Below are 16490 nucleotides of genomic sequence, written 5' to 3'. Positions count from 1 at the left end.
ATTCTGTTTTTAAATGTGGATATATTTGCTGGTTCTACACTGATCACAGACAGGTTTCAGACAGCAGATCCGGTCCGAATATGACAGGTAATGAATAGCTCTCCAGGGGACCGGATAGCGAAACAGTCTGTGGGACTTTTCAGCTCTCTTAAATCACTTTAAACCACCTATGTAGAAAAACATCCAAAAGCTCATTCATAGAGTTTTGTCTACTTCATATGATGGCAGGTGGGAAAACCTGAACTCATGAAACAAAACCCAAAATGAAATAGGGACATAAATTGACACATAATTATTGTTATTTACAACAAGACTATGCCATTTGAAATTTGCTCTTTCCTGTGGCTCTACAAAACCTATGCAATGTGAAATCTGAAGCTGAGGAGGTCAAACATGCAGGAGGTGAAAGTTCTCCCTATTTATATCACTCCTCATCATTAACTTAAATGTAGTTCTTGTCACCTTATGGACACAGAGTCACTATTTGTTTCCTACACCACAGAGTTTATGTGTTCAGTCTCATATACAAAGATGTTGGAATGCTTTGTGAAATGTAAATAAAAACAGAATGTGTCGAATTCAAAATTCGGTGTGTTTCAGTTCTAACATAAAACATACCGTATTTGTTCAGTTTTCATCTGACCATATGTCAGTTGGAAGGATTATCAAATTATCAAATACCCAACTTTGGAATTGTGGTTGTAGTTACAGGCATATATTTTACAAAAAATGAACACATTTCAGTTGAATTTGGAGTAAAAATAGACCATGGGAATAGGAAGAATTCGTTTTTTTGATGTGTATAGCGCCACCATGTGGCCATTTTTTAATGGCCATTACATTATTCCTGCATTTCTGATCCCTGTGAACGGATCTTCTTGATCAGCTTCTCATTATGAACACAACATTTTAGAACAGAAGTATTTTGTGTGTTTTTGTGTGATTTTTTCCCGAATCTATGCTCCTCTTGAGTGCAGGAGGTCTTACTGAAAAAAACACGATGCCACATATTTCCAGTGAATCAAGAGTCCTCATGAGGCAGATTAGCAGACTTTATGAATATTGAGTAATCTCTACCTAAAAGATGATAACTAACATTATTTCCCCCCCCAGAACTTTAATATGATTGTTGTTTATTTAGTCATGAATACTTTTATGGAGATAAAAACACATTTTCAAACTTTGCAACAACATTTTTTTAACCTTTAATTACCCCTAAATTTTATCCAAATTCCCCAAATTTATGAAATAAAATACTTGGATTTTCTCAATTTGCCAAATTATCAGATTATACAAATATATATATATATTTATAAAAAAGCAAAAAACAAAAACAAAATATTGGATGATGGATGATGAAAAAATGCTGAAAAAAAAACACAGTTTCTATGAGCAATTTTCCTCTGGCCTTATTGCCTCCCTTCCTCTCTCTGTCTCTGTCTTTACTCTTCCGTGCAGGCTTGTTCTTTGCTTGCACTGCATTGTGGGAGTGCTTTCCCCTCTCTCAAAATGATGCAGTTGTCGCATCTTGTCAGTATGAGGTCCCTTGCCCTCGGCTTCTTCTGCCTGTTGTGCTGCAACGCAGTGCGACTGGACAGACGGCGTCCCAGACCCATGGCGGTCAGAGGTCGAAATGAGACTACAGTCCAAACCAAACCAGTGGGTAAGTGACCAGTTGGTGGCAAAATGTGTGTTTATCAAACTGCTTTTTTTTTTTTATCTATTTCTATCTAAGATACAAAATTTAACAGTTTTTCAAAATCTGGTTGAGATTTTGCCCCCAAACTGAGCTGTGAGTTCCCCTGATCACCTCCATGTCTTTGATCACAGAGAACACTTGCAAAGCAATCCCTCTGGATTTCGTCTTCGTCATCGACAGCTCCCGCAGCATTCGCCCCAACGACTACGAGAAGGTCAAGACGTTCATCATCAACCTGCTTCAGTTCCTTGAGGTCGGCTCTGAAGCCACTCGGGTTGGTCTACTACAGTATGGCAGCGTGGTCCAGCCCGAGTTCTCCCTCAGCACCTACACCACCAAGGCGGAGGTAGAGCAGGCAGTGAGGAACATGGAGCACCTCGCCACAGGAACAATGACTGGTCTGGCTATACAGTACACCATGGAAACAGCCTTCACTGAGGAAGAAGGAGCACGACCAGCAAACCTGCACATCCCACGAATCGCTATGGTTGTGACTGATGGGAGGCCTCAGGACACGGTGGAGGAGATTGCGGCTGAGGCGAGGCAGGCTGGCATCCAGATCTTTGCTATCGGAGTGGGCAGGGTGGACATGAACACTCTGAAGGCCATAGGGAGTGAACCACACTCTGAGCATGTGCACCTGGTGGCCAACTTCAGCCAGATAGAAACCCTCATCTCTGTGTTCCAGTCCAAACTGTGTGGAGGTGATGATCCCATCTATTTTTAATCCAATCGCATTTATGCACAAATGTGTGTTTGTATCCTTTTGTTTGAGTATCTGTGTGTGTGTGTTTGTGTGTGTGTTAGGTTCAGAGATGTGTGAAGTGGTGGACCATCAGTGCCAGCACATCTGTGTGAGCAGCCCTGCATCATACAGGTGCAAGTGCAGGAAAGGCTTCACTTTAAACCCCGATGGCAAGACATGTAAAGGTGAAGAATTTCCTTTTCTCTTATCTGATTTGTTCTTTTTGAAATTAGTTATCTGTTTTCATCCACTTCTCAGAGACAACGTGGTAAAAGGATTGCAAAATTACAATCAATTTGTTTTCCCACATTGAATTGAATTCTACAAATTCCACTGCCACTCTGTAGCTGAAGATATCTGTGGCCATGGCTGTGAACACATTTGCGCCAACCTGATTTTAATCTATTTCACTGTGTGGCAATAACCTTAGAAGAATAATTCATGATCATTTGCATATCAATTATTCAACCAGTGATTCCTTGAATTCACTGTTCTTGCACGCCTCCATGGTGAAGGTAGAATCCAAAAGCAGAGTAAATTCCAGATTAATTTAAGTATATTGAGGCTTTGCTTAACACTAGCAAAACTATATCAAAACATCCATTAACAAACTCTCACACAACTTGTGCAGTATAATCCAAGTCCTCTTTATGCAGGATTAGTTGGCTAACCAGTGCTTCCACTGGACTCAGAGGACTAACTTACTTAACAAAAATGTTACCCAGTGGCATTCAGTCTTGTGACTGAAATTATCATTCATACTAAGTATACAATTCAACACCACCATAATCTGTTTGGTGAATAAAAGCATATATACAGTCATTTTGATTGACCACCATTGCAAATGAGAGCCAGTATTCTTCCAACCACTGAGGTCCACCCACTGTTGGAAAACGTCCCTTTTGCTCCTTTGGTGGATGTTAACAGAAAGTAAAATGTGAGAGATTTCCTAAAGGAAGTGTGCTTTTGCAATCATAAGAGCAGCTGCTGAAATGTGGAGGTGTATCCAGGGTGTCATAGCATCACTGAATCAAAACAAGAACGATAGTTTGATCTTTCCTGTCTTGCTTTCACAGATCTACACCTTTAGCAGGGTCTTTTTCAGAGTGGATTTTGAATTTTTATGAATGAATTATGGTTTTCTCTTTTTTTGTCCTTGAAAGGCCTGATACAGAAAACATTTGTGATAACTATTCATATATATGCTAGTACTCACAGCTACAGTACCAGCAGTAGAATTAATCTACTAAAAATGATTTCAGATTACATTAGGCCTTCCTTAAGTGACCACAGATAATTAGTCTCTTCTAAAGGGATGAATTGGCGTTTGTTATCTGTGTTAACAATGCTTCTATTTCTGTTCTGTGTTCTTTATGTCACCCAGAGATTGATCACTGTGCTGATGGCACCCATGGGTGTGAGCACGAGTTTTTAAGCACAGCAGACTCCTGTGTGTGTAAATGCAGAGAAGGCTACAAACTCAGACCTGATGGGAAAACATGTAAAAGTAAGTGTCTGTTGTGTTTTTCTACATCCTTGTTAATATTTTAATAAACTAAATTCTAGATTATCTTTTTACATTTCGAACAGGAAACACTTTTAATAATGTGTAATCAATTTAAAATATGCATAATTCTGCATGCATTCAAATCTAGTGTAGATGTCTGTTTTGTATGGAGGATTTCTACAGAGGACATATTATATTTTTTATCCATTGTTTACATGTGTATCAGAAGAAACCTGATATTATTGATGCCTCTTGGATAGACTGACTTCAGATGTTTGTACAGGGTAGGGAATATAGCTATTGGTTTCACGTTTATTTGGAACATTTGGAGCATACAGTAAATGCACCCAGTAAATATTAAATAATATGTCCATGAAATTTCGATAGTTAGAGTAGCAGAACTCAACAGATTTTTTTTATTTTTTTTAAAGAAATTACACCCTAATCCTCCCTGTCCTGATAAACAAACTATTTCTTGCAGAGATTGATCACTGTGCTGATGGCACCCATGGGTGTGAGCAGGAGTTTATGAATACAGAAGACTCCTGTGTGTGTAAATGCAGGAAAGGCTTCAAACTCAGGCCTGACCGGAAAACATGCAAGAGTAAGTGTGCATTGCTTCTTTTATATATAATAATAATAATAACAACAACAACAATAATAATAATAATAATAATAATAACTAGGACTGCAAGCAGTACTGAACGGACCCTTGCAGTACACGCGTGTTGGGGCATGCTGCCGTCGGGGTGTGTGCGTTACAGGGGCCAGTCTATACCACCCCTATGAATTTCATTGCCTTAAGTGTTATAGTGTGGCCACGGTACCAAATATGAAATTAGACTGCCACCACAGTGCCACCTAGGGGCCGATCAATAAAACCTTAAAGGGTTATCCTCAGGAGGGCATTGACAATTGTACCAAGTTTTGTATAATAATGCACAAACTATCCCTTTAATTCTCATACAGTGTCTGAAGGAGGACTCCTAATTGATATGTATAAGTTAGAAGAGGCAGGTAGCAATGGTGGAAAGTAACTATGTACATTTACTCAAGTACTGGACTTAAAGTAAAATTTTGAGGTACTTTTATGTACATTTTATGTAACTTCATACTTCTACTCCACTGCATTTTGAGACATATATTGTACTTTTTATTCCTCTACATTTAGCTGACAGCTTTAGTTACTTTTCAGGTCAAGATTTAAAATGAAAAACATGATACATTTAAAATGATTACCCATTTTTATAAATTAAACCACTTAAAAGTTTATTAGGTAGTTAAAATGAGTGGAGTGGAGTCATTTCACAGTGTGGTATTAGTACTTTTACTGAAGTAAAGGATCTGAACACTTCCACCACTGTCTTTTCTACTTGTTTACTTTTTTTATACTTTTTTTTTACATTAATTTTTTTTCTTTATTTTATTTTTTATTTTATTTATTTCTTATTTTATTTTTTATTTTTTTTATTTTTTATTTTAATTTTCTTATTTTTTATGTTGTTTTTTTTGTTTGATTTTATTTTATTTATTTATTTATTTATTTATTTTTTTCTGCGCTTCTGGACAATGCGCATGCGCAGAAGCGGAAAAACCGTGCATGCGCAGAAGCACAGTGGGGCCCTCCTGAGGATAACCCTTTAAGTTTTTATTGATCGGCCCCTAGGTGGCACTGTAGTGGCAGTCTAATTTCATATTTGGTACCGTGGCCACACTATAACACTTAAGGCAATGAAATTCATAGGGGTGGTATAGACTGGCCCCTGTAATGCACACACCGACGGCAACCTCTCATTGAAAAATAAAAACTCAGTCAACCAAATAGTAAAGTGGTCTAGCAGACTGATTGGTGAGCCACAGCTCAACGTGGAGACCTTGTACACAAAACAATTACAGTGCATTACTGGTTCAATTTTAAATGACAGTTCCCATCCATTGCACACAGAGTTTCAGCTCCTCCCCTCTTGGCGTAGGTTTACAATCCCTAGGTGTAGAACAAAAAGACACAAAAACAGTTTTGTCCCTGCTATGCTTTGCCCAGGTGTTTATTTATTGTTGCTTTTATGTATGTTTTTACTATTTCTATATATACATTTTAACCTTTATCTACGTTTTTTACAGCCAAAACAAGTTTTATTTTATTTTGCTGTTTTATTTTGTTTATTTTTCTGTCTTCTTTTTTTTTTTGCTATTCGTATTTTAGTTCACATCAATATCGAAGTATAGTCTGGACCTCTAAGAAGTGGTGCACTTTTTCCCCATCTGTTTTTTAGAAAGAAAACTTTGATAATTTATCCTGGTAAAGCTTTTCATTTCCAATTTGCCAATGGAAAAAAAAGACTTATCCTGACAAAACCTGTTCTTAAGTCATAAACACAGGAGAAGAACTATTTATATCACTCGAATGTTTTTCTCATTTGCTACTCAGGACTTCCATAGGACGACAGTTTAGTTGAGAGTATTTTTTCATTTGTTAGAAATTACTCCCCAATCCTGTCTGTACTGATAAATTGACTATTTCCTGCAGAGATAGACCATTGTGCTGATGGGAAACACGGCTGTGAACAGGAGTTTATGAACACAGAAGATTCCTGTGTGTGTAAATGCAGAGATGGATTTACACTCCGACCTGATGGAAAAACATGTCAAAGTGAGTCCAGGTTCACTCATCTGTGGATAACACAGACTTGAAGGAATATTACAGAATAAAACATACGATAAACAATATATGTTTTTTAGCACTGATTTCAGGCTACATTACTTCTTTAAGTGGCCACAGATAGTAATTAGTATTTTCTACAGTAATGAATTGATATTTATCGATTGTGTTAACCATCCTTCTATCTCTGTTCTGTGTTCTTTATGTCACCCAGAGATCGATCACTGTGCTGATGGCACCCATGGGTGTGAGCAGGAGTTTATGAGCACAGCAGACTCCTGTGTGTGTAAATGCAGAAAAGGCTACACACTCAGGCCTGATGGGAAAACATGTAAAAGTAAGTGTCCATTGTTTTGTTTTGTCTTTTACTTCCTTGCTGATATATTTTATTTTTAAATACTTGATTTTCAGTCATGATTCCCTAATTCTGTCTCTTTCTATAAATGGACAATTCCCTGCAGAGATAGACCATTGTGTTGATATGACTCATTTCTATATGTTTTAATTCATATTAATATTTCAGAAAACTTTCTCAGACTTTATTTAGTCTTACTCACATATTTGACAGTAAACTAAACACAGAATAATATTTCTGTGGGGCAAAGTAAACAGCATGTTTTCAACTGCTGTAGTGACTTTTTGTCCCCTGTTTATTTGTTACATCATTTTGGATGAATTTTGAACCCGTTATAAGGTCAATGTTAATCCCAGCGCTCACTCAAAATGTTCTTTCCCCTCCCCTCGAATTAAGGGGACATTCTGTGTTTATGTTTTCCATCATGTAGTTATAAGTCTTTTATTCATGTTTGTAGCCTGATTCTTGTTAAACTTAACTTTGTGCTCATAATGTTGATGATAAAGAGAAAGGATTTAAAGCAACAACAACGGGAAGTTAAGAACACATTTCTGCATGATTACAAATTGTACATTTAATTACTCCAACAACATAGTGGCTTTCACAATATATTATATGTACATAAAGACTATTTTGATTTCCATATTTAAATATACCACATCATCATCATCATCATCATCATCATCATCATCATCATCATCATCATCATCATCATAATCCTTGTTTGTGTATAATTCACCTCACAGGTCTGGATCTGTGTCAGACAGTGGACCATGGCTGTGAACACCAGTGCGTCAGCACCACTGACTCCTACATCTGCAGATGTTTTGAAGGATTTGTGCTGGCTGAAGATGGGAAGAGCTGCAAGAGTATGATCTCAGCTTTATTTGATATAGACCCTCTCCAATGCAACTAGAAAATGCACTCAGTAAACTGCAGATCTCTGCCAGGCACTGAGCATCTCCTGTAAACCATAGTTCTGATCATCCTGAAATTCCATTCAGAAGACAAGCATTTTAAAAACTGTTTGATTATCGTTTTGCGGACAGACTTGAAAAAGCATGAATTCACACTTTTTACACATTGGCATCATGATATGTCTATTGCAAATAAATCACAAAGCAAAAGCAGTTTATTTTAGGTAAATACTGCTATGGAATAGCAGCATTACGCATAGCACTGATTGTCCTGAACTCTGTCCAGAAAACAAACATTTTAAAAGCTGTTTGCATGCTGTCTTGCAGACAGACATAGTAAAGCTTAAATACACACTTTTTTATACATCTGCATTATGATATAGATATTCTGCATACTTTTGATGTGTTTATTGCTATTATAAGTCATAGCAATTCTGTTAATTCTGGTTACATACTGCTGTACACATCCAAACATATGATAAAAAAAAAATCTATGTCACTTTTGTCCCTGATTCTGACAGAGCCAGACTGTGGTGATGGAGTCATGGATCTAGTTTTTGTAATTGATGGCTCTAAGAGTCTGGGTCCTGCCAACTTTGAACTGGTCAAGCAGTTTGTAAACGGCATTGTGGACTCGCTGGACATTTCCAGGACAGGCACACATGTTGGCCTTCTTCAGTACTCAACTAAGGTGCGCACAGAGTTCACCCTGAGCCAGTACACCACAGCGCAGAACATCAAGCAGGCTGTGTCCCGAATGCAGTACATGGGGAGAGGCTCCATGACTGGCTCAGCCTTACGTCACATGTTTGAGTTCAGCTTTTCAGCTAAAGAAGGAGCCAGGTCAAACATCCCACGTGTCAGCATTGTGTTTACTGATGGAAGATCACAGGACGATGTGTCCGAATGGGCGGAGAAAGCAAAGAACTCTGGTATATAAAAGCTTGCCTTGCCATTCAGATGCACTACAGTTTGTTTCTAATAGGAATTTCATGTAATTATCCTGTTGTCTTTCATTTTCAGGAGTCACTATATATGCATTGGGCGTTGGCAAAGCCATTGAACAAGAGCTGAGAGAAATAGCTTCTGAGCCTGATGAGAAACATCTTTACTACGCTGAAGATTTTGAGCAAATGGGAGAAATTACAAAGAAACTCAAGTCCAGGATATGTAAAGGTACTTTACACTTCCTAAACTAGCAATTTGCTAAGAAGTCAGATACTAATGGCACTGCTTCTTGAATTAAAATGGTGCATCACTGCCACCTGCTGCTGCTGATCACTGATTTGAGCAACTCTATTTATAGACAGCAGCCCTGTGCAATTATCCATATCACATAGCTCATCAGTCATGTTTGCTCTGCAACTATGTGCACTCCACATATCTACTACATTTTCTACAGGCAGAGACAGGAAGAGAAAGCTGCAGGGAACGATAAGAGCAGATAGGGTGAGGAAAAGGTTAAGAGAGAGAGGAGATATGGAAACAAAACCGACCCAAGGACTCAAAGATCTTCTCATCTTATGTATTCTTTCCCCACAGACAAACCATCAGATGAAAACATGTGCCAGTGTGAGAACGTTATAATGTTTCAGAACCAGGTCACTGAGAAGCTGAAGAACCTGGTGCAGAACAATATCCTTTTCTAACAGTTAAGATTCAACATGTTCAACTTGTAATCTCAGTTTTAACTGATCTTGGACAGTTAAATTATGTGTATTTTTTAAATGATTTTAGAAACGTGAATAAAAGTTATAATTCTGATGACTAACCAAGCACATTGGATGCATTAGACCAGGGGCAGGCAATGTGGCTCTTCAGGCCATGGGCAGTGGCGCCCTGTGGCTGTGAATAAGAAATTATATGAAATGAAACAAATAAATGAATGAAATGAATTAATTCTTTACATTTTAATTTTCATTCATCACAGGTGAAGGCCCAAAGTAATTTGTACTCTACAATTGTTAATCTCCTGAGATATTTCTTTGGTGTCCAACCTCTCATTTGCACTTGGGTCCTCGCTGCATTCTGACAAAATCGTATTAATAAATACTCCTATGACCTATTAGAAATATTGGTAGGCTAATTTAGACTAAGTAGGTTGTTTTATCTTCATTGTAAGGCCCAAATAAGGTTTGTGGCTCCATTCTGACATTTTTTCTGTTTTTCTGGCCAACAATGGCTCTTTAGTTAGTAAAGGTTGCAGACCCCTGCATTAGAAATTAGATATTAACCTCAAACATGAACACATTTACACTGCAGAATAATGCAGCTCTTTCTAACTCATAAAGGGGTTAGAGGCACTTAGAATGAACATACTGAGATGACTGATGACTGACAGGGATACAAACGGGGAAACATTTATACCTGTCTGGCCAGACAATGAACACAAAAAAGGGGACAAACATGTTATGGATTATAGCTAGTAAGGTATAGCCATATCTCATAATGTTAACAAAAGTGAAAGATTATTTGTGCACCCCGGGATTTTGATCCACTCCAAAATTTGGTGAATTCTTGCTTCTCATGCTATTTTATGCAGACAGACCAAGAAAAAAAAACTCCCTAGCAGGGGTAGTAATATGAATGTATAATACTAACTTCAACTGTAGTTTCTCTGTTTGAATGACTTTGCTCTGAATTCATAGAACATAATTCATACTAAATACTATACTTATGAAGGTTGTCTTTTCATTTGATGCATCTTTCCTTAACGTTCCTACTTGAAGCCATGTCAAAGAAGCTGGAGACGCTCGAAAATCAAGTTGTGCACAAATGACAGGCTGAGACCTTCCCTCCCCCAGACTGAAGTGTAGCATTCCCAGGATGCCTTTAATCCTGCGCTACAAGCTATACTGATTTATATATGCAAATACAATACTTTCTACTGAACCTATTTATACACTTTATGTATACAGCTCAATGTATTTTTGTCTGTAAGGTTCTTTGTTATGTAATACTAAATTAAGGCGAGACACGACAGACACCACAAAACTTCCACAGATGATAATTTACAATTAAACAATCAGTTTTTGTATAATACATTTTTGAAATGTTATGTTTAATATGTAAATGAAGCATTAGTAGAATAAATGTGTGTGTCCTGAACAGAACACAACATTGGATAAAACCTGGTTGAAAATGAATGTTTTGTTGCCATATATTAATTTTGAAAAACTGTTTTTATTATTTCATAAATCAGAATATACTCTCAAAAGCCCTTCGATTTGGCCTTGTTTGTGTTAAATCTTCAGGCGTAAATAGACAAAGTGTGGTTAAATAAACAACTTAATATTTATTTTGGATATTTTCTTTCCACTTGTCTGAAAGAAGACATGTTATGGAGGCACAATAGACTCAAAATTGACCAGTACATGAAAATTAAAATATGTTTTTGCCTGTAGTGTCTCGCCTGAAATGAATAACTTTGTACAGTAACAAATAAACATTTTACACTTTGCGTATCTTCGAATGTTTTTTTTTTTTTTCAAAATCAGGGATACGTTACCAGGATAACTGAATACAAACATGACAAAATGGAACAATTTCAAAGGAATACATACTTTGTACATGTGCAACCCCAAACCACCAGGTGGTGTATCTCTTCCAAAGGGGAAGCTCCTCAAAAGAGGAGGACACACACTTCATTCACACGTTTTCCTCCCCCTGCCGTATGAATAGTGTGTCTGTGAGCATGCGGCATTCAGGGAGCGTTGAGCAGTAGTGCCTGCACTGCTTAGCTGCATTCTCGCAAAAGATCTGGGGCAAGAACGCAGCAGACCATGCATAAACACAGAGACTGAAGGAGATAATGGTGCCCAGCTACTCTTAGGAACTGAAGAGCTACATCAGTCCATGTTTTCACTCACACAGTCTCTGTCTTTGCTAACAGAGAGCAGTGAAACTTGTGTTTGCTTTACATAATAGGCTACAATAGCTGTTTTCTAAATTTGTCTCAACCATTTTTTTCAAAAATGGGGTGCTCCTCATCCAGTTCACAGACTGTTGACCAAGAGAAAAGACCTGGGACAAAGCCAGAGGAGAGCAATGGAGATACAGTGGGTAAGTACTTATTATCTATGTAGAACTTAAATGTCTAAAATCTCTTATCTTTCTGTGTTTTTTAAATGATGAGCTCGACATATGATTGCTACAATTACTCAAGATATGTGTAGTAGTTGCTGTGAGTTGCTTTCATCCACTGAAGTCCTGCTGAGGGGTGTGTGACCGCTGCTGGAACACCGTGTGCTTTCTCACTCCACTCTGCTGCAGAGCATACCACAGGATCTCATTGATAGAAATATTCATGCTTATACATTTTTCCATCAGAACCCAAAAGTGGTTGGCATTTATTTTTAGTAAGCTTTTTCTAGCTTGATGTCCACTGACAGTGTCTTGACAAAAAACACATTGCATGATTGATTTAATGAAATGGGAGCAGACTTGTATGTTCATGTTTAGTTTTAAACCTCATTCCACAAAGCTAATTGGGCATTTACACGTAGGTGTGTAGGTAGAACTTCGCTAGTACTTCATATAACTCCAACAGTAGCACTATGTGAAAGCCAGCTGGGAGTGTTTAGCAGTCTATCTGCAGCCTGAGGCAAGAGTTGCAACCTAACCTGTTTTCTGTCACTCTATAGTGGTCTGATTTGTGACCTCCTACACAAAAAACCCTTTCTGGTGTGATCCAAAAGATAGTGTGCAACTTCTTAATGCTTCTAAAGTGTCTTGCAAAGAGTTTCCCAAAATTGAGTCACTTAGATTATCATTTGTGTATGAAATTCACAGCACACACAAACAATGGATGCCGACTTGGAAAGGAAAAAGAGGAGGTGCTAGGAGATTGATGCCCTTTTGAAAAGGACCTAAATGCTTTCAGGCTACTCTGACATTCCCCTGCCTGGGAGTTTTGCATCTTAACATGCTCTTGTGCTTTGTGGCTCTTGGTTTGTTTAGCTTTGTATATGGATTGTATGTTCAGTCATGTGCACACGCCCACCAAGAGGCCTGACACAGACCATGATTGTCAATTCATGGGATCAACACTGGCACATGGCTATGTCATGCCTGGCACAGCTGCATGTACAGTATGTTCTCACTCCATCTCCCCCCTACACACACATTACAGCACAGTTACTGTCCTTGTTGAAAAGTGTTCCTTTTTTGCATGGGATTACTTTTAGCTCAAGTTAACATTTTGATTTGAATAAGGAAAAGATGTGACTTATAGTTTTTGAATACACCTGGCTTATTTCCTCTGTATTTATGTAGAGCATTTCCATCTTCCACTATGTCACTGTGTGATGTTTGTGTCAGGGCATTGTCTCTCCAGCCAGCCAGCTTCGGTCACCTGGAGAAGCTCGGGACCCTTTCCAGGCTCTTACATCAGCCCAGCAAGAGAACCAGTTATTGTACTATTTGCCCAGGCAGGCTTCTCTAAATGTGGCTGAATGGGTGGAGGTTTAAATCATACAGTGTACAGTCTGTTTAACAAACCAGCTGTATGCCATCCAAGCCACCACTGGTCCCATCCCCTGTCCGGGGCCCCCCAGTTTATCTGCCTCCCTCCCCTCTCTGCTCTTGGCCAGCCATGGCACTGTTTTGACTGGGATCTCTGTCATCTTTGGCTGTTAATTCATGTTGACATGCGGGTCATCCATGCCTGGAGAGGCTGTCTCTGTCTCGACCCAAACAGACTTTTCAACACCAGTACACCTGCTGTGCAGACGACAGAGCTAAACACTGATGGAGAACATGTTTGAAATCTTTAAAAGGAAAGTGTGTTTAGTCAAACGCCATTATCATGATTGAAAGGTTGTAAAATAACACATGAAAACTAGAGCTCAACCAATATGTGATTTTTGAGACTGATAACTGATTTTAGAGGAGAAAAATGAACTGATTACTGCTATGATGACCAATATAGTGATTATATATATATTTAACTACAATGAAAATGGGCCATTCTATGTGGATTGTGCAATGATTTTGTATTAATATGACTGTGCAAAGTTACTCATAAGACTTCTTTATGAAACAAATAACTTTAACAAAAATATAAAAAAATTAGTATGCATTATAAATACAATTACATTGAAAATTGAAAAAAATAAAGACTAATAAAAAAAGCTGAATAAACATCAGTACTATGTTTAGTATCAGTCATATGCTGACCATTTCAATTAAGAATAAATAAAAATGACATAAATGGCCAACACCATTTCCCTAATGCATAATTTTCTGCATTTTATATCGACACATATTTCTGTGAGTGTTATATCTGCCCTCTGATATATAGGCTCGGCTGTACCTAAAACACCTTTTACTTTGGAATTCTTCACTCTTACCTCAAATGTGATATTATTAGTAGTATTTCACGTCACTTACAAACTATCCCATGTAATTTGTTTTTCCACTGACTCATTTTCATTTGAGTTGCAAGGCCGACACATTCCTTTCCACCCATCACTCTCAGCTCTTTTTACCACTTCTGACAGACAAATAAAATCAGGAAGCTGCAGCGTCCAAACTATCCAGCCATTCAACCATCTGCACCCATCTGGTTTGTCTCATTTGTGAACAAAGTCCAGCCAGTGTTTTTGTAAAGATGTTCGCTGTGAAATGCTGCAGAGGGAAACTGTGATAAGACACTTTAAAAGCTTTGGTTTGGTTCCTGTAAGTGAGATGTGCGTTGCAGTTCCTGACATTTGAGTTTAAGTATCCAAGCCCACTATTGTTCCAAATGTATTTTCACCAACGGGCTGATGGCTTGTTCACACAGTTATAAGAGCAGGGGTTAGGAAATGAGAATGAAGGTTGGGTTTCTCCCCAAAGGCAAAAAAAGCCGCTGTCACATGTATTTTCTTTTCTTTTGAGTGACTTGCGTGTCCTCTTGGCTTTAAACAAACACAGGCTTGAATAAATCACATTTCCAACTACGGAAATGAAAGTCTGTGCTGCTTATTGCCTTATTTCCTATCTCCTGCCTTGCATGTCAAGTTAAGATATTGGTTTTTATTTTTAGCAGATTATCATATTGAAATCAGTTTATAAGTACACATTAAGAAAAAGACAAATGGGAACATGCATACCTTGTCATGACAATTGTGGTAATTTATTAACAAACCCATTCAATGCATAGATTAGCTCAAGGACCCCCAAAGTTGTTTCAAGCGCAATCAAATAAGGGAATCTTCTGTTATGTAGTTACTGTTAGAGATTAACAGGGCAACACAAAGCACTAATGAAGAGTGTTATATGCTTGCCAATTACTAATCAAGCTTCTCTTGTCATCCCTGCATTTACAGCCGTCAGAAATGGTTTCATCGCAGAAGATGCACAAACCATCGAGGATCAGATGCAGTTGCCAGTGCAGACTGCCTTACCAGATGATCTTCAACCGGGAGCTGATGATGAGGCGGAGGCCGTGTTAGTAGCCCTTGAGGCCCAGGAGGATCTTGGATCTGGGGAAGATCTTCTGGCTGCTCCTGAGCCTCAGCCAGAACCTGTTGCGCCTGCAGAGCCAGCTTCAGAGGCAGCTGTTACAGCCGAAGACGTTACTGAACCTGAGGCTGCTGTGGAGGCGTTGCCCCCTGTGGAGGAAGCTACCCCTGTAGAAACTGTAGTAGCTGAGGCCGCTTCTGAGGTCAAAGCCCCTGTTGAGGCTACAGAGGAGGCCCCTGCTGTTGAATCTGTTGTAGCTGTGCAGGCAGAGGCCCCTGCTGCTGTTGAGGAGGTGAATCCTGAGCCAGCTGAGGCCTCTCCTGAAGTCGCCACCCCGGCTGTTGAACCTGTTGTATCTGAGCCAGCAGTGATTGTGGAAGAGGCTGCAGCTGTAGCGTCTGAGGCCCCTGCTGAAGTGGCTGCTTCTGTGGAGGCAGAAGCTCCAACTGACAATGCTGCACCAGTGGCTGCCTCAACAGCACCAAGTGAGGCCTCAGTACCAGCAGCTGCACCAATTGAGGCTGCAGCACCACCACCAAGTGAGGCTGCAGCACCAGTAGCAGCACCAAGTGAGGCTGCAGCACCAGTAGCAGCACCAAGTGAGGCTGCAGCACCAGCAAGTGAAGCTGCAGCACCAGCAAGTGAAGCTGCAGCACCAGCAAGTGAGGCTGTAGCACCAGTAGCAGCACCAAGTGAGTCTGCAGCACCGGCAAGTGAGGCTGCAGCACCAGTAGCAGCACCAAGTGAGGCTGCAGCACCAGTAGCAGCACCAAGTGAGGCTGCAGCACCAGTAGCAGCACCAAGTGAGGCTGCAGCACCAGCAGCACCAAGTGAGGCTGCAGCACCAGCAAGTGAGGCTGCAGCACCAGTAGCCGCACCAAGTGAGGCTGCAGCACCAGCAAGTGAGGCTGCAGCACCAGTAGCCGCACCAAGTGAGGCTGCAGCACCAGCAGCACCAAGTGAGGCTGCAGCACCAGCAGCACCAAGTGAGGCTGCAGAACCAGCAGCACCAGCAGCACCAAGTGAGGCTGCAGCACCAGCAGCACCAGCAGCACCAGCAGCACCAGCAGCACCAAGTGAGGCTGCAGCACCAGCAAGTGAGGCTGCAGCACCAGTAGCAGCACCAAGTGAGGCTGCAGCACCAGTATCAGCACCAAGTGAG

At 39.6% G+C, this 16490-nt stretch overlaps 2 protein-coding genes across 2 annotated transcripts; both read left to right on the top strand.

Moving 5' to 3' along the window:
- The first annotated feature begins 1536 nt into the window (after positions 1-1536).
- Positions 1537-11238, top strand: LOC131975601 (matrilin-2-like). Its single transcript, XM_059338274.1, has 12 exons — positions 1537-1663; positions 1831-2403; positions 2507-2629; positions 3829-3951; positions 4433-4555; positions 6479-6601; positions 6825-6947; positions 7712-7834; positions 8404-8814; positions 8906-9058; positions 9437-9517; positions 10606-11238. Exons 1-12 carry the CDS (start codon positions 1537-1539, stop codon positions 10659-10661), a joined length of 2139 nt encoding a protein of 712 aa, XP_059194257.1. The 3' UTR covers positions 10662-11238.
- Positions 11239-11510: 272 nt separating this feature from the next.
- Positions 11511-16446, top strand: LOC131976747 (skin secretory protein xP2-like). The gene is made up of 3 exons (XM_059339900.1): positions 11511-11944; positions 15193-16280; positions 16327-16446. Exons 1-3 carry the CDS (start codon positions 11857-11859, stop codon positions 16444-16446), a joined length of 1296 nt encoding a protein of 431 aa, XP_059195883.1. The 5' UTR covers positions 11511-11856.
- The last annotated feature ends 44 nt before the right edge of the window (positions 16447-16490 follow it).

The sequence above is a fragment of the Centropristis striata genome, chromosome 8 (assembly GCF_030273125.1).
Source record: "Centropristis striata isolate RG_2023a ecotype Rhode Island chromosome 8, C.striata_1.0, whole genome shotgun sequence".
Lineage (NCBI taxonomy): Eukaryota > Metazoa > Chordata > Actinopteri > Perciformes > Serranidae > Centropristis > Centropristis striata.
This window is presented reverse-complemented; position numbering and strand designations above follow the sequence as displayed.